Source organism: Zootoca vivipara, chromosome 2 (assembly GCF_965207765.1).
Source record: "Zootoca vivipara chromosome 2, rZooViv2.hap1.1, whole genome shotgun sequence".
Taxonomy (NCBI): domain Eukaryota; kingdom Metazoa; phylum Chordata; class Lepidosauria; order Squamata; family Lacertidae; genus Zootoca; species Zootoca vivipara.
In genome coordinates, this window is record NC_142584.1 from 19,878,765 (window position 1) to 19,898,225 (window position 19,461).

Sequence of the window (19,461 nt, forward strand, 5' to 3'; positions counted from 1 at the left end):
CTAGGAATTTTAAGAAACTAAGAGGCCTTTCAACTTGTTTCTGTACTCAGTCATCTCTCTTCTTGAAGGCATCAAACCTTTCAGCATTGTTGCCAAATGTAACATTTAAAAAAAGGAAAGAGAGAGACTATCTGGTGCTTTTTCTACAATAAAACCCACAAGGCGGTTCATAGCCTGCCTTTCTATTTACTTATTCATTACAACTCACATGCCATTCAGAGTTTGCTTGCTTGGACTCGTGGCATAGGTGCCTCAAGACACAGTAGGCTGAGATCCCAAATACTAGAAGGAAAGTAGTTCTTTACAAATGTTCTCACTAATCAAATACTTCAAAGAATGGGGAGACTTTTTCAATAGTTCCAAAATCAATACACCTGATTATGTAACCACAGATTAAGTAATGTATATAACAATTTGCGAATTTATAAATATTACATAGTACACAAGAGAATACAGCTAAAACCAAGGCTTTTCACATGATCTCACACCAAATTTACTAAAGGGAAGCTTGAATGAAAACATTTTTTCACACTAGTCTGCTGCCCTGTTCAGCTTCTCTCATAACAATTTCCACCCTTCTTTCTGAGTTCTTTTCGTGTCTTGTGATAACAGGTTCTAAAAAGGCAATACTACCGGCAAAAACCCAACTCTGTGCATTGTGTGTGCAATAAACATGCATAGTGCTTTGGATCATTGCCTTGAACTTTAGAATCCCACAAAAATTGTGACAATTCATTTAAAATCACATTAGTGCTCTCTGATTTAGCTGACTGATTACCACATGGTAGCCAAGGCAAAGAGACATTCAAACCTTGTGTAACAGAATTCGGATACAAATACATAAACATTTACTTACGGAAAAAATCTTTTTTCACCAAGTTTTTTGCACACAGAACTGTAAGAAAAACAAAACACATTATGAAATACGTTTGAATTTATCTACAAAGCATTTACAGAAGAGCAGCAACACAATCAAATGTATTGCTAAACATCACGTTAAACTACATTTATAACCTATTTATAACCTATGACAGATTCTGAAGCTGAGGCTCCAATACTTTGGCCACATCATGAGAAGAGAAGACTCCCTGGAAAAGACCCTGATGCTGGGAAAGATTGAGGGCAGAAGGAGAAGGGAACAACAGAGGACAAGATGGTTGGACAGTGTTCTCGAAGCTACGAACATGAGTTTGACCAAACTGCGGGAGGCAGTGGAAGATAGGAGTGCCTGGCGTGCTCTGGTCCATGGGGTCACGAAGAGTCGGACACGACTAAACGACTAAACAACAACAATAACCTATGACTTAAATGTGAATGCAAAGAGTTCTCACTCTATCGCTTCCCTGTTCCTACCACTGCCAGGCCACCAAAAAGAAGCCGAAGTCTGGCTTGTTGGGACATTCAAACCTAGGCTTGTGGTTCATTTCTGAACACTCACATTAAACCATAGGTTTTTTTAAAATAAAAAACCCTATGGTTTAATGTGACATGCAAACCAGGCCCACATTTGTATATGATTTATTAGAAATGTTCATAGGATTTTATCAGACTTTTTATCAGATCCTATGGTATCCTATGATGTCAGGTGATTGACGGGTGGTTGGTCCCACCCACATGTAAATATGGCCTGCAGAGGCTGGGCCAGTTCTGAATCTCCTGATTTAAACAAACTGTGTTTTTTTTAAAAAAATCTTTTTTAAATCTCCAGTTTTCATTTGAGAATAAAAACACAAGAGCACACCAGATGGAATACAAATAGTTTACCTACATAGAATCTATTAATATGTATTGCACATATCTTGTATATATTGTAGCTGTGGTTCAATTTTCATCAGTGGAAGCTAACAAATTAGCACTAAATGTCACTATCTGTCCTAAATATATTTGCAGCGGGTGGCGCTGTGGGTTAAACCACAGAGCCTAGGGCTTGCCAATCAGAAGGTCGGCAGTTTGAATCCCCACAACAGGGTGAGCGCCCGTTGCTTGGTTCCTACTCCTGCCAACCTAGCAGTTCGAAAGCACATCAAAGTGCAAGTACCAGTAGATAAACCGCTACAATAACGCGGTTTACAATAACGCAGTTTACAATAACACGAGATGAGCGCCGCAACCCCAGAGTCGGTCACAACTGGACCTAATGGTCAGGGGGTCCCTTTACCTTTACCTTTACAAAAAGTTTGGTCTATCACTCAACATCCAAAAAAATCAAAGTGCTGCACCAACAAACGGAAAACAACCTCTCTGCAGTGCCACAAATCCAATTTAATGGTGTAATGCTGGAAAATGTTGATCACTTCTTCTACCTGGGCAGCTATCTTTCCACAAGGATGCCAAGATCCAGCACTGCCTGAGCTTTGCAAGTACTGAGCTTTGCAAGTACAGCTTTCTCCCAATTGAAGTGCAGAGTGTTTGAAGACCAGGACATTCACAGGGAAACCAAAATGCTTGTTTACGAAACTATTGTACTACCAACCTTACTGTACGCTTGTGAAACAGACCAATTATAAACGCCATCTCTAACTCTTCAAAAGATTCCATCAACGGTGTCTCTCAAAAAATTTACATATCACTTGGGAAGACAGGTGAACTAATGCCAGTGTATGGGAAGAAGCAAAGATCACCAGTGTCGAAGCAAAGATTCTTCAACATCAACTTCACAGGACTGGTCATGTTGTTTGGATGCCTGATTATTGTCTTCCAAAGCAACTGAATGGAAAGCATAATGCTGGTGGTCAACAAATGAAGTTTAAAGACTCTCTTCAAGGCAAATATTAAAAAAATGTAGTATAAACAACGACAACTGGGAAACACTGGCCTGGGAGCGCTCCAATTGGAGAACAGCCTTTACCAAAGGTGTCATGGACTCTGAAGACACTCAAACTCAGGATGAAAGGCAGAAACAAGCTAAGAGGAAGGCACATTTGGAAAACCCTCACCATGATCAACTTCCGCCCAGAAACTTAAGACCCCATTGTGAAAGGATGCGTGGATCCAGAATTGGCCTCCACAGCCACCTGTGGACACACCGTTAAGACTGTGATCATGGAAGACAATCTTTCTTTGATGATCACTTGGCTACAAGTGATCATCAAAGAAAGAAAGAAGATATAGAACTACAGTCATACCTCGGGTTACAGACGCTTCAGGTTGCGCGTTTTCGGGATGCATACCACGCCAAACCTGGAAGTACCGGAATGGGTTACCTCTGGCTTTCGGCGCTCGCGCATGTGCAGAAACACTAAATCACGCTTTGCTCATGCGCAGAAGTGCTGTTATCGCAACCCGCGCATGCGCAGACACAGCGCTGCGGGTTGCGAATGTGCCTCCTGCACGGATCACATTCGCAACCCGAGCGTCCACTGTAATATGTAACACATCAGCGCTGTATTTTTTTGTCTTCTTTCTTATTCTTCCTCAAACACATGCCCCATTTCTCCACACACTTGCATCATTCCATTAAAATGACCAGGGCTTCGACCTCAGTTATGGTTGCAGACATTGTTTTCATAGAGTGCTTCCAGACAATATGCTTATTGTCCAATTGCTATGGTTTGTTTCTTTTAATTACACCAAGGGGAGCAAGTTATTATGATCCATTTGTACAAAGCTTGTATTTTCCCAGTGCTGCATCTTTTTTCTTACCACAGAAAAATCCATTATGGAGGGAAAGAGCAACATAGCAATCTCTCCCCAGGTGCAAACAGAAAAATGTACAACTGAGGTATGGTGAGAGAAGTAGTCCCTGGGAAAATTGGATGACGTGTTGGAGAGGCCCTTTCTTAATTTATTGCCATCAGGTTTCTTGCCACCAGGTTTCTTGCCATCAACCAGTTGTTGAACCCTTTCGTTTCTTTTACTGAAAGTCCTTTCCCTAAAGAGCTTTGCTTTTTGGCTCCTTTGCAATGTTTTGCTTATGGATTTCAGCTCTCAAAAGGTTTAATTGATTGCTTCTTCTCTTGGTATGGGATGTCCTCAACTCCCACAGCACTGCTTGCTTCCCTGTCCTTTCTTTTTTAGACAATAGTAAGAGTGGAATAACAATATTAACCAACTGTGTTGTGAAAAACAAGTGGGCAAGTTTCCTAGTTGGGTGGTGAAACTTACTAGAAAAACTCAGGGCCTGAAGCCTGAATGCAATAATGTTTATTGGAAAGTAAGACTGTAATCCTCTTGCCCTCTGCCACAAACGGTTTGTAAAAACATCCACTTCTCAGAGCTGTGCAATTGCACTGTGGGGGAATACACACACAAAATTAAGAACAGTGCATGTGGACCAATTTGAAACTCATAAAAACAAACATACACCCACAATGCTAAAATGGTGGTAACAAGCACCCACTTCAAAGTGTTGAGAGAGGGTTGTGTGTCAACAATGAAGAGTTAAGAAAGGGGAGAGAACAACACTGTCCAATGGGCTGTCCCACCAACTGTGTGGATGGAACATAGCATTCTGAACACACACACACACACACACACACACACACACACACACACACACACACACACACACTGTTATACCCCTTGAGTTGTGGACAATGAACGACAATTTCATTTGCATCTTACAGCGAAGAGAAATTATCTGGTAGTGTTAGGAGCCTCTCCTAGTCATTTAAAGGAGGGAACAGTATTTTTAGAGCAGGCATCCCCAAACTTCAGCCCTCCAGATGTTTTGGACTACAATTCCCATCTTCCCCTACCACTGGTCCTGTTAGCTAGGGATCATGGGAGTTGTAGGCCAAACCATCTGGATGGCCGCAGTTTGGGGATGCCTGTTTTAGAGCATCTCGCCCACACTCATATAAATATTTTCATTCTTGCTAGTCTGAACAGATATTGCTGATTAATTCCAAATATGCATATTAGTTCCAAACCTTTACTACGATCCTGACAAGTATACATTGCAATTTCACACATTTTGTCCACAGTTGTGGGAGGGAAGAAACAACTGGCTTTCATTACCTGGGCCTCTCAGGAAAACCCAAAGACATAGCACAGGTTAACAACATTTGGCAACCATTGACACTTTACTTTTTCAGAACCACATTGTACTATAGGGCACAGGGGGTGATAGGGGATAAACAAGAACATCCTGTGAGCGGAACTCCACTCAGGGAGTCTCTGAATCCAATCCCTATATTTTAATAGAACTTTCTTTGGATATTGGTTCATATTATAAAGTGACAACATGTAAGGAGTACAAGGTCATCAAGTCTAAACCTCTACTGCAAGCCGGGTCTATACAATCCTAACCTTAAGTACGGTATGTCACAAGGAGAGTAGGTGTTTCACAGAAATATACCAGCAGAACTGCAGATGACATACATATTCAAACAAGGGCATACACTACAAACTGAAGGCAATCGCATTCTCCTTAATCTGACCCAAGGAAAATTCCTTTGGAATCCTAAATATGGCATTCTGTTTCTGGTTCATGCTCAAGAACTAAAACAAAACTCCACCCAACATGACTTTTAAAGAACACATGTCCACATTACCCAACATTCTGTCTCCAGCTATGGCAATTTACAGTGTCTCCAGATTAATGGGGAGGTACCCAGTATTTTTTAAGGTCCTTAAAAAAAATTAAATTTTTAAATAAATAATTTGCCTTTAAAAAATGAGTGCCCTTACCTCCAAACCAGGAATCCAATAATCAAACTTTCCAAAAGGAAATTCATAAACGCTAGAGCTGTCAAAGATTTGAATTGTACATTCCAAATGAGTACAAAAAATGAGTAAGTGAGCCTTTTTTAAAAAACTGCTGTTCTTACTGACTATAAACAAAATGCTGAACAATCAATCTGAACAAATATTATAGTGCTGGAGGCAGAAAGTATTCCTGAAAAGCTACAATGCCATTAAAGAAGGAAAAAGGGGGGAGGGGTTGCAATTTTAAGGACCCCATGCATCTGGATTTAAATAATTGCGTTCCCATTCCTATGCACTGAGAATTTGGATTTTGTTAGGTACACTGTAGAGTCTATCCTACAGTTTAATATTTAATTCAATCCTTGCAAATAATTGTTCAGGAGACAGTCACCCTACTCCAAACCCTCCTTCCTATATCGTACTTGCCCAATCCACATGCCACAAGCAAATGCATGCACTCATCTGCTTTCTGAGGTGACACACGATGCTTTCCCCCTTAGAACAACACAAGGACCAGACTCACCCCTAACACTACAACACAGTTAAATTTAACAAGAGTTTATTTAAAAAAAACAACAGCATAGCTTATAGGTGTGGTTTGGTCAAAGTTAAAAACAAACAAACACACAGTTAAGCCTCAAGGCGAAGCTCAGATGATGACTGCCTACATGAGTTTGCGGTTTTCCATCCAGGGTAACTGCAACTTGCCTCAGGCAAACAGCTTACATGACACTGAATATTTCTCAAAATTAAAAGTCTACAGAAGTAGAAATAACCCAAGCAAAAATATTTTGGTGAACATTTAATTGAATGAGAAGCATTTTTCTGGGGATAGTTTGAGTGACAGCTTCTTTTCATTAAAAATGGAATGGAACTAACATTATTAAAATTATACTTTTTCTTGTAGATTTTCTTATGCAGCGCTTACTAAAGTTTCCAAGCTAAAACAATGCATAAAAATACCACCTGAAATAAAATGAACAAACTGAGAAAATGTTTACATATGCAGGAACCAGCACCATGGTTTTAGAAACCTGGGCAACCGAGCACTTGGAATTTTTAAAGGCCCATATAAATAACTTAGAAGAACTTAAATTAAAATGTCTTTAGTGTCAACACTCCATACAATTAACATGCTTAATATCAATTAACATCAAAAAACAAATGTTTATAGTCTCATTTTTATAATTTTGCATCATTTTTTAAATCAAAGACAGTCATTATGTCTTATCCACTGTTGAAACATAAGGCTGATCTATGAACTGTTACATTATTGTTATTACTAATGTCCAAAAGTAACAAATTTCATACTGGCAAACAGCAACATTACAGCAGAAAAAATAACTTGGTCCAAAGATAAATTTGTTTTCTAATCCTCTGGTTTTCTGATGTCATCACTGCAGGAAAACAACTGAATCTTTGTGAAGTCAATCATTAGCTCCACCAAAATAAAACAAAAGATTCAATAATACAACCTTATTCTTGCTTCTCAAAGGATGCATTTTAAAATTGGTAAGAAAGAGAACAAGACAAAAAAGGTTAAGTTCTGCACCACAAGCTTGAGGGGGGTGGGTAGGAAATCCCTAGGCTATCCAAAATAATCTTTCACTGAAAGTCATTACCATGGCTTTTGCTGATTGGTTCCCAGCTGTTTTGCATGCATTATGCAAGGAATATAATAATTAAAAATAGGTCCCAGCTGTAGAAACACAATGCTACACTGCTGTTAATGTGTGCTGCGCTGATAATGAATAGACTATGCTTTAATCTGAATAAATCTCCCAACTGCTCTGCTGCCTCTTGCCAAAAATTTCCTTTCCTCCTCCAGACTGTGGTTGCATTCCAATTACACTGCTGATTGGAATGAAGCTACTTGGGCAGGGGGTGGGGGTGCGCTGGAGAGAAAAGAGAGAAAAAAATAGGAAACTCTCTATTTCAAAATATGCTTCTGAAACCTAAGAGCAACATTGGCAATTTAAACACGTTGATAATACATGTTTAAACATTTGTGACATTTTACCAGGCTTTATAGAAGAGGTTTCTTAGAAGAAAAACTTCAGAAGAGAGCATAAAGAATACCCTAGGTTTTTTTCAGTACTTCTAACCAAATTCCTATGTTTTTGCTGAACTGCTGGCAAGCTACACAGCCACTTACATTTTTCTGTGATTTGCCTTCCAGAGCACATCACAATTCCAGAGATGATATGAACCAAGCTTTCTAAAGGGAATTGTAGCTAGCTGGAAACACTTGACAATAAAACTTTAGCCATTAATATTCTTCTTTCTAGAAAACATGTGGCAACAGTGAATTAAATTTGTTGAGAAATGTTCCGTCTACCAACTGCAACAGCTCCCCACCCTTCACATAATGGCTTGAATCCAATGAAATGACAGCTCAAGGGAGGGTTCTCCACTTTATACCAAGTCTCCTTTCCTGCAACATCCACTATGTAACATCACAGAGTCTCTTGAGCAGTGATGGCGAACCTTTTAGCAACGGAGTGCCCAAACTGCAACCCAAAAACCACTTATTTAGTGCAAAGTGCCAACACAGCAATTTAACCTGAATACAGTAGAACCTCTACTTACGACCGCCTCTACTTGGGCCTGATCCAAGTTGCGACCATGGCAAAACCGGAAGTAAATACCGCATTTGCTGTGATTCGCACATGTGCAGAAGCGGCTTCTGCCATTTACGCACGCACAGAAGCGGCTGCCGCCGTCTGCACATGCGCAGAATTGCGCTGCCGCCGAATGCGCCTGAGCACAATGGCGCTTCTACCAGCGACCTGGATCAACTTACAGACGGACCTCCAGAATTGATTACGTCCGCAAATAGAGGTTCCACTGTACTGAGGTTTTAGTTTAGGGGAGGTTGGCGCTCCATGCGGAGAGAGAGTGGAGCAATACAGTGGTACCTCAGTTTTCGAACAGCTTAGTTCTCGAACTATTTGGAACCCAAACACTTCAAACCCGGAAATGAGTGTTCCTGTTTTCCAACTTTTTACGGAAGCAGAACATGCTCTGTTCTGAGTATACCATTTTCAGAGTGAGGGAAGGCGGGCCGGGCGACAAGTGAGCAGGCACCTGCTGCCCTCCAGCGCTGGGTCCCTCTGCCGCAGCAGCTACAACAGCAACTACCCCCTCCTCCAGCTCCAGAGGCCCCAGCACTGAGTGAGCGAAGGCTGGGCTGGGGTGGCAAGCGAGCAAGCAAGGGATGCCACCGCGACCTGCTCCTGCTTGCAGGCAAGTAGGAGTGGGATTGGGCTGCTTTGCTAGGCAGCGTTGCTGCCTGCACGGGAACAGAAGTTGGATCGGGGCTTCTCAGCTGGGGAGGTGCAGGCTCCATCACACTTTCCATTCATGGCGGCACTTCCCTCAAGAGTTTAAAGTTTAAAGGAGCCCCCACCTCCGCATCAGATCCCCTGCAACCCAGTGAAGGCAGCCAGGCTGAATAGTTGCTGAGGTTGGGGGAGGTGGAGGCAGCCCGGCAGCTGCATCTGAGAGCCCCTGCATCACCTGAAAGCAGCCAGACACTCCTCAGCTGAGCTGCCTGCTCCCACTCCTACTTGCGTGCAAGCAGGAGTGGAGGTGGGGATCTCTCAGAAATGGAGGCTTCACGCTCCCTAGCTGAGCTGCCCGCTCCCGCTCCTACTTATAAGCAAGCAGGAGCAGGGTGGGGATCTCTCAGAAGTGGAGCTTAGTACTTCCCAACTGAGAGATCCCCACCCTGCTCCTGCTTGCATGCTGGAGAGCGCAAAGCCTCCACTCCACTTCTGACGCCACTCCCATTGGCCCTGGCTGGAGGGTGTGTGTAAAGCATGGGAAGGCAAACTAAGGCCCAGGGGCCGGATCCGGCCCAATTGGCTTCTAAATCCAGCCCGTGGATGGTCCGGGAATCAGCGTGTTTTTACATGAGTAGAATGTGCCCTTTTATTTAAAATACATCTCTGGGTTATTTGTGGGGCATAGGCATTCATTCTTCTTCTTTTTCCAAAATATAGCTTGGCCCCCCACAAGCACCAAGGCATTACATGCCACAAGGCAAACCACTGTTCAAAGTCAAGGGGAGTTGGAAAAACAGCTTGTGTGGTAGAGTGTAATTCTTCAAAAAACCAAGTCAAAATATACACTTTCATGCATATCTCCATCTCCTTGGATTGCTAGTGGGTATTTAACCAGTCCTGAGTACAAGATCTTGCATCCTGCAATACAGCCTAGTCATCTCATCTCTAAAAGAGCTAATTTAATTTGGAACTACAAAGCCTATGCATCCTACTACCATATTTGTAATTGTGTGTTAAAAGCATGTTATTCTTAACTAATCATACTGCAACAATGCGCTCAACATTTAACTTCCTTATAGGAACTATAGTAAAGTTTGTAGGATACCAGCCAGTCTTAGGTAGCACTGATGCTAAGCCGAAAGAGTTAAGCATCTGCTTAAATCTTTCCTCTGGCTGGATTATGCCCCAAATATGCCCCAAATATTCCTGAGTGGGAATTCACTCAGGAGCTGTTGGCACAGTAGGGCACTGCCATGGAGCCAGCCTGCTGAGACAAGTGTTGCTATCTATGTAGCTGGATGAAGTGGTGGGACACAGGCAAGATCAGGGGCAGCAATTTCTAGGAATATTTGAAATTACCAAACAAAGACTAGTTTTAAATAATAGATTCAAGTACAGTGGTACCTCGGTTTAAGTACACAATTGGTTCCGGAAGTCTGTACTTAACCTGAAGCGTACTTAACCTGAAGCGAACTTTCCCATTGAAAGTAATGGAAAGTGGATTAATCTGTTCCAGACGGGTCCGCGGAGTACTCAACCTGAAGCGTACTTAACCCGAGGTATGAGTGTAATTGGTTCAGGAAGTCCGTATTTAACCTGAAGTGAACTTTCCCATTGAAAGTAATGGAAAGTGGATTAATCCGTTCCAGACGGGTCCGCGGAGTACTTAAACTGAAAGTACTCAAACGGAGGTATGACTGTAGATTTCTATTTGTACTTTAAGTTCCTAGACAAGTGTGCATATGAAATAAAAATGTGACTTGCAGTTACACAGAGCATATTGTAACTTTTTTAAAAATCCAGGCCTAAATAAATCAGAATTGTTTTCTGAACATTATAGCATACCAGCACCTAAATCAATTGATATTACTAAGGTACTGCAAAGTGTAACAGTGACCACTTGATAATGGAGTGTTTTTTAAGTATATTACTGTATTAAGCTTATAAATTTAAAAAAGATTAAATATTTTAAACTTTGCATAGGACACCAAAAAGCGGAGGAAGACGGAAGAGCTTTCAAGCAATTTTCAGTTAAATTACAGTGTTTTTATAGACGCATATGAACAATGCTAGTCTTCTAATTCAGTGATAAAATTCTGGGGTAAATTTCCTCTTAAAAGCAAATCTGAATTTCCTTAAGAAATATCAGACTCCAGCAATCTGCACTTAGGATTCCTGAGTAACTTGTGGACACAGTCTGCCTACATTTGCCATGTTTAGACTCCTGTTTTAAACATCATGTCTACTTCACAGTATTGTTTTGGAGTAAACAAAAGGCTTCCTTTTCCACTCCTCCTCCCATTTTCTACTTTCTAAGCCAAAATTAAAAGAAAAAAGAAAACATGCACACTGAATTCCCAGAGACATAAAACATTCATATTTCTTCAACTCGATCAATGATGAATTCATGTCATTTTTGCACTAGTTCTGCTCGATAATTTAATACAGTTGTCAAAAAGTACACTGGAAATTTACTTGAAAGCACCTTCTATAAAAACTTGAGAAATAAGGTTTCTGTCTCTAAAAGTTCTTTCGGATGCCTGCTTCCCCACCAATGGCAACTCTGTAAAGTGTTTAAACCCTGAAACCAAAGAGCACTTCATATGAACAAGATTTCACAGGTATTTGATGCCATTGTTGTTGGTTTCGCACTCCAGAGTTCACTCGCCCTGTGCACAATTTGCTGGCACTTTTGACTTGCATGGGGAAAAGGCACATGCAACATTCCAGGTAAGGTCAACCACTAAGGTATTTAGCATTTAAAAAATCTAGGATGCATATTCAATTGAGGAAATTTCCACTGCTTGTTGCTGTTTAGTATATATGAATGCATCATGCCTGCTTAAAGATTCAAAATCCCAGTATATCAAAGCAATCTCTCTCAATATTTGCCTATCAAGCAACGTGAGCAGGCACTGCATGAGCAATATCAGAGGTCTAAAACAGGGGTCCTCAAACTATGGTCCGTAGGCCAGCTCCAACCTGCCAAGGTCCTGAACCCAGCCCGCCTGGCCATTGCAGAACCCGCCGCTGTCTAACATGGAAAGAGCCAATCTGAGCGCCGCAATGTGTCTGGTGGGCTTTGGCGGCAACCAAGAGTGCCGTCTAGTAGGGTCACTCTTGGACTCCTCCTCCTCCTCATGCCCACCGCCAGTGATTGTGTGCTGCGTTCAGGCGGGCAAGCGATTTTCAGCACTCCCCCCAACAATCAAGCAGCCAATCGCCGCTTACAATCTCAGGCTCGGGCTTCGTTCCAGCAGGTGAGTGATTTTCAGCATTGGCCGCTTGATTGTTGGGGGTGGGGGGAATGCCGAAAATCGGTCACCTGCCGGAATGCAGCACACAACTGCTCGTGTCGCAGAAACCACCTATCAGCTGCTCGATCACTGCCAGTGGCCGCCAATCACACTCCCGCTTGCTGCGACAAGGGCAGCTGTCTATTGGCTGCCGCAGCGGCAGTCACAAGAACTAAGCGCTCCAGTCCAGCAGCAGCAGGACCCCCACCCCCAAAAGACTGCAGGCCGGGAGAGTCCCAGGTTTTTTCTGCCCCAGCTGGGGGGCCTGGCCGGTAGCCTGCCTGCAAGGGAGAGCGCTTCTCCAGGGCACTGCCAAGAGAACTCTTGCTGCCTTTGGCCTCGACCCTCTATGGGTCCCAGTACAAAGGAGGGGGGCAGGGTAGAAAAGGAAGGCATGTGCTCAGAGGAACGGGGTTGGGGAAGGCAACCTCCAAGGGAGAACAACCCGAGGGGTGGGGGGGAGGACTTCCTCCTCTGCAGGAAGGCTTCGGGGAGAGACTGGCATCTTGAGGATTCAGTGCCAGCTAAAGATGAGACATGCTTCTTTCTAGCCAGCTATAGCAAAGCCTCCCTGCGTTTTTGCAATAAGGCTGGGGAATGGGAAGGCCGCAAACCTTCAAAAGCAGGTGAGTTAAATATTCATTCATTTATATTTTTCAAACTATAGTCCGGCCCCCAACAGTGTCTGAGGGACAGTGAACTGGCCACCTGTTCAAAAAGTTTGAGGACCCCTGACCTAGATGCTTGGAATTCATGCTACTGAAAGTGTAAGATTGAAGTTGTGACATGAGCATGCTCTTCTGTGATCTGGGAGACACTCAGGGAGTGGGGGCTGCTCTTCCAAATATGGCAACCCTAGACTGTAAGGGCAAGAATAATGGTAGCAGAGTATAAAATTCAGTACAACAGTTGTGCTAGCAGAAACTTCCTGTTGCACAACAAGCATCAGGGCCACACAGCAGTCTGTTGCACAGGAAGCCATGAGAAGTATGCTGACTTCCTGTGCTTTCTTTTTTGGAAGTCATTCCGCTAGTATAGGTAGTACTAAGGGCACTATATTGAATTCCTCCCCTTCTGCGCAATGGGACTTATTCACAGGAAGGTGTGCTTAGTATTATACCTTTAAATCTTCAGGATCTATTCTAGGAGATGCCATGTTCAGATAACTGATGGGCAAATCAGGTGTTTGGTGGGGGTGGCATGTCTTTTGCTGCTGCTGTGCCCAGCAGACCAGCTGACTGCAGCCAGGAAGGTGGAGATGCTACGGTAGGTGCCCAGTATGGTGATGGACATCTCCATCCAGTTACAAAAGGCCGGTTGCCAGTTGCAAAATGCGACTGGTGCCTGGCTAATTTCAAACGCTGATCTTACCAGGAAATTGCTCTTCACAATGTCAGAATCAGGCCTTTAGTTGTTGTGGCACCCCCCTTCAGAATTTATTCCCCTTGAATATTAGGCATTTATGTTGTCTTTTGGGCACCTGCTAAAGACCTTCCCTTCCAACAAGCCTTTTAAGTTGAGGTCTTTCCCAGTCTGCATATGCATTAGAATTATTTTAAAGAATTCTTTTTAATTGATTATTGTTTGCAACCTTGGGCTTGTTGGGAGGAAGTGTGGGATACAAATTTAATTAATAAATAGGTTAGCGTTTTATTTGATTTGCAGCTGGTCATGGCACAAGGAAATGAACATTCACTCATACTCAGGAAGTTCAATTATAGAATCATAGACTCGTAGAGTTCTTTCTAAGTGTCTGATTATGTAGTTACAAATCCATATGGCAGGTTGATTTTTGTGGGGGGAGGGCATCTACAGTTATGTTGAACCCAGAAAATATCAGACACATGTTATACACACATTCAGTGAGGAAAATGACAACATCCTTAGCTAATCTCAGACCTCTTCCATTATTAGACAGAATCTCACATCTACATACATCAGGGTGTCTAGATGATGTGCATTTATCATGTTGCTTTAGTTGCTATATTCCTATAACTTAAACGTTCTGTCAAAAGGTTTTCTCCAGTAATGTATAGTAAAGCAAAATGTATAATGTATCCTTGTACTCTGAGGTTCTTTGCTTCAGCAAGAGGCAAACAAATAAGTGGGAAGGCACAATAATGTCTTACTGTGTCTTTGCTTCACTTCTAGAAGAGAGAAAGGAGGAGAAAACAGGGGTCTGCTGCTTTCAGTAGCAGTCATGTGGCTTCCACATTCTTTTTTCCTCCCTTAGAGTGGTTACTAAGATCACAAACATGAAAATGGAGCACTGAAGGTAGTGGATTTTTGTCTTTTGTGGAACTGAAGTAGGAAGAGGAAGGGAATCTGCAAAATTATTATGGTAACTTGTTTTTTCTTAAAGAAAAGAGAACCTTGATCTTGGCAGGGAAATGGGAGGGAACCTTCCTATTCCTGAAGAGTTTATCTGTAAATATACACTGGTTAATATTTAAGCCATTTACCTTTTTACACAAGCTCTGTGAATCCATGCTTTGTATTGCAAAGAGAGCATACTTTCTAGAACTACTGCAGGTAGTGTCTTAAGCTTCTACACCACAATTATAAATATTTCAGTAAAATGTCATTAGTTGTAGCCAGTAACAACTAGATTGCTAGGATTTCTTGTCTTTCTATTCAGGATCCAGCATAACCAGTTCAAATCTTATTGTCAAAAAGCTTTCTTTTTAAACTATATATTAGGGTGTGCTTTTTAAAAAGGTGTCATCTCTCTCCTGGTTTTAAAACGTAACCCATGAGCAAGTCTTAGAGTGACATTCAATGTTAGTCGTCCTTGGAGTAGAGGTTCATGGGGATTCTAAAACCCTGAACTTGGAAATCACACAACCTTCAGTGGTCAAATTAGGAAATGTTACTAACAATAAAAGGTAGACCAAAATTAGGCAAAAGGTCAAAACAGAATACAAAATAAATCAGAGCACTGTGGCTCCAAAACCGGACTAATTCTACCTTACTCACTATAATATAGTTGTTCTAGTCTACTCACAAAAAGTGAGTAATGAAATGTCTAACAAAGTTAGTCAAACTCTCTTGCAGCTTCCACTTGTACACCCACCAAAACAAATCTAAAGCTTAGATTGTCCAGTTAACAATCTGCTCATCAGTATTGACTTCCTTATACAAGACAAAGTGGTGCTGAAGGGAATTTATTTCGGTGATCATAACTGCAGCATTTAATTCTATGTATTTAGAACATGTGTGCTAAATTTGTTCATTGATTAAATCATCTTTTTCAATATCCAACAATGTCCGGATATGCAAGAAAGCAAATCGCAGGTGAAGCACATTTATCTGTATTGTATGTTTTGTTGTCATTTGTTTGGGGGAGGGGGGCATCTTGACAACTCTCCCTCTCTCACCATGAAGAAGGGAAGGGAAAGGATAGTATTTCTTTCCCCGCTTCAGACACCTCTGTTATAGCAAAATTTGCAATGGGTAGCTGAATGTGGCTATCATCGCCTCCATCAAGAAAAAAAATATGTGAAGAATTATTCTTCTAAATATATTACCAAGACTGTAGGACAGCGGCATTTTGTTTTTACTCTCTTCTTCCCCTGCTTTTTTCTTCTTCCTAAAATTGCAACTAAAGAAAGGAGGCGGACTCTCCCTCATTCTGCAATCCTGTTAGGCTAAGCAGTGTCAGGTATGGTTTCAAATAGGATGGGAGACTACCGGTATGTGTTGAGATTCTTGCATTGCACGGGGTGGGGTCCTTGGGGACGCTTCCTGCTATACAATTTCATAATTCCACTGACAGTGATATTCTCTGGGTGGGGCAGAAATCCATGTGTGTGTATCCCCAGGAGAATAAGTAGGAAGGCCTCTCAGCGGTCATCCACCTATTGAAGCAAGTGAAAAGTTCAGGGCCCGCCTCCCCTGTAAGACCCTCACAAGGGCAAGAGTCCAAAATGACTTAACTGTCCCTCTGTCCACTGAGTTCAATGGGATTAAAGCTCTTGGGTTAAGTGAGTCTAGAATGGCGGCCCAGGATCTTTCCGGTACTGTAATTACAAGATGAAGGAAACTACTGAAATGAGGAGGAAGGTGCAGAAATTGCAAAAGGGGTTCCAAGTGGGGTGGGGGTGGGGTGAAATGAAGCTTGCCTTAATTCTCCCCCTCTTTCCCCAACATGTGTTTGAAGAGGTTAGCAGGAGATATGTGACAAGCTGCCTTAGAGAAATGGTGGGACAGATCAGGGTCTTTCTTCACAAGCGTAACTTCTTTTCAAGTAAAGATGTGCAAGATTGAGATGCACACACTCTTAAAGGTTTGTGCACTTGTCTACGCATGTGTTGCATGCACATACATGACTGAAACTCAGGAAGATTGCACATTCTGAAACAATGAATCTGAGAGTCTGTCATCTGAATAGCTGGCACGTTACATTGTGTGGTTTTCACCACATACATAATTTACAAAGGCCACAAGCATCTGCTGAATGTAAAAATATATACCTCACACAAACTAAACTGATTTCCAATCCTTGCCACTACTATACTAGCCTTTCATCCATGTTTCATTAAGAATTTTGAAGCACAGGGCACACTGAGACACAGGGTAAGGTGGATACAGGCTACAGGCATGATCATATACAGTTGTACCTCCGTTTACTGTACATAACTCTCTGGTTACGTAAACTTTGGGGTGCACACGCAGCAAACCCGGAAGTATTTTACCAGGTTTCGCCGCCTGCGTATGCGCAGAAGCGGTCCTCAGGTTGCGGAAACCTCGGGATCTAACCAGACCTCCGGAATGGATCCCGTCCGTAACCAGAGGTACCACTGTATTTGGTTAGTAATGAGCCAAATGATAAGGTAGAAATTCAACAAAGCACTAAGCTGAATGCTTTGTAAGTACAAGCATTTCTGCTTGCTTGATAGCTCTCCCCTTTCCTTCCCTCGCATGCTGTTTTGGAGGTTCTCCTGACCCTTCCCCCAGCCAATTCGGGGGGCGCACATGGAGAGGAGACAGAGGAAACCCCATTGCAATAGCGGAAGTCCTTATGCAAACTTCCGCCAGCAGGACCAGTTAGTTGAATCCAGCCCAAAATCTGAAATTTAAACTGTTTCTGCTCATTGCTCATCCCATTCGGAGACGGTGAATCATTTCCCATTTGGCATCCTTTCTGCCTACATGGCTGACTTGTGAGGCTTTTCCTGTATCCTTGTTATAGGTTAACTACTTCTGTATACCTGGTTTTAAGTAAAAACTCCTACTACCAATTGACAGACCAGACCTTGTGCTGTTTTATCAGACAACATTAATCATCCCTTTCTGCTAAAGTGACAGAAGCACTTTAGAATAATCCTAGTTCGCCATTTTCCAAATATTGTACTGAAAAATTTGAATAAATCACAGCTTTTCCCCAAGAGAAAAATAATAATAATTTACTGTATTGACTGTATCTGAACTCGGCATGTTTACAACAACATATTTGTATTTTTATCTAATTTAAGACACTGAAGGTGACGCTATACAGAAAAGTGTAAAATTGGGATTTTTTAGGGTTATTCTTGTCAGCTGAATAGTTCATCTTTATTTTTGTGTGTGTGGACAGAAGCTTAGAGAGTAGGAGAGGAGAGGAGAAGGAGCATTAAAAAATTACACTCTGTGCAGACTGAAGGAATTTGGCAGTCCATCTGTTTAAACATAACTAAGCTAAATCTACAAAGTCATACTTTAAAGAGAACCAACATGTAGCAACATTTAGGTTTTACAAGTCATTAGCATCTGTTTCACAAAAGTAAACCTGTTTCTGTGTTACTGACCTAACTCCAATCTGGATACTTTTACAGGGCCCATCATTGTACCCAGGGTGGATTTGATTTAAATCAAACTGATTTAAATCACGATTTAAATCACGATTTAAATCACTAGTCAGTAAGGCTTGATTTAAATCATAGTTGATTTAAATCATAAAGACTAATTCTTGCTGGTATAACTTTAATATGCAAGTAGATGAAGATTTTTAGAATAACTTTTCATATTAGTTTTTTTTATCCCCAGTTTAATAGGTTAATCATTCATATTTGGACAACTTTACTGTTGTACTTAGGAAGGAGAAAAATAATCATTACCTTAATAATAACAATTTAAATAGATTTATTCAACTGAAACAATAACACTTCAGCAAATGTTATTTGCTTAAACAAACATCCATGTTTGTTAACTAATTTGGCTAAACAAAAACAATATATATATATTTTAAGAAACTTAGACTGTCAGCCCAGCCTACACATGAAAAACTTAAATACTGTCCACTCCAAACAATCAGAAAAATATTGTTTCTATTCTATTCACTGAACTTCTTGAAACTTAGCACTGAAGGGGTTGCTTCTGTATTCATAGGTTTGTAGAACAATAGGATTAAGGTCTTTTTCTCAACTCTGTTCATGTTATAACATTTTTGCTGTGAAGAAGAGGCATGTGATCTCTGTTGAGTCAAATTCAGTTTTGAGAACTGCAAAAGTAAACCAAGCACCTGTGATAATATCTTGTAGGCAGAGAAACTGCCCAATAATCTTACAAAAACCTCTGGAAGAGCATGACATTGTGAATGGATTAATGGAATTTATTTACCCCCAAAATTAAACATATACAACCTTATACTACAAAATTAAAAAAACTAATCTTTATTTCATGATGGAATAACCTTTGGATGGTAATATGTTTTCCTCAAAAAGCATTTTATTAAAAAAAATCCAATTTAAATCAAAAAAATCGATTTAAATCAAAAAAATCCGATTTAAATCAAAAAAATTCGATTTTTTTGATTTTTTTAAAAAAAATCATTGATTTTTATCCACCCTGATTGTACCTTAAGGGCCTTGGATAAACCAGCTACCGTACTTAGAAGCAAAGATAGCTATTGCTGTGATTAAACTCAAATACACATATGGAAAGGTGAACTTTATTCATGCCATGCAAGTGCACTAGAAGGATAACTGATTAAATGGCTAGTCTTGAAAGCTGGAAACACAGACAAGTTATATTTTTGCATCTCCAATAATGAATACCCTTAAATGCCTTAACAATGCATTTTGATTAGTACATTTCTTCCTCAGCTGTAGGAAGGGAACATTTGGATTCAGCCCAACTTTAGGAGGGAGAAAACATATTATAAGGCCAAAGCAGTACCAAAATTCATTTTTTGCATCACCACATCAGGCTCAATGTAACAACTTTAAAGGGGTATTGTTCTACAGTGAAAT

The 19,461-nt window shown here is 41.2% G+C and overlaps 1 protein-coding gene across 1 annotated transcript in view; it reads right to left on the reverse strand.

The window, feature by feature from the left end:
- The window catches only part of SMURF2 (SMAD specific E3 ubiquitin protein ligase 2), a 69,002-nt gene that overhangs the window by 33,789 nt on the left and 15,752 nt on the right, over window positions 1-19,461 (reverse strand). Inside the window, exon 2 of the mRNA XM_035103986.3 lies at window positions 857-895. Within this exon, the coding sequence (XP_034959877.1) occupies window positions 857-895 (39 nt within the window). The remainder of the gene's footprint in view (window positions 1-856; window positions 896-19,461) is intronic.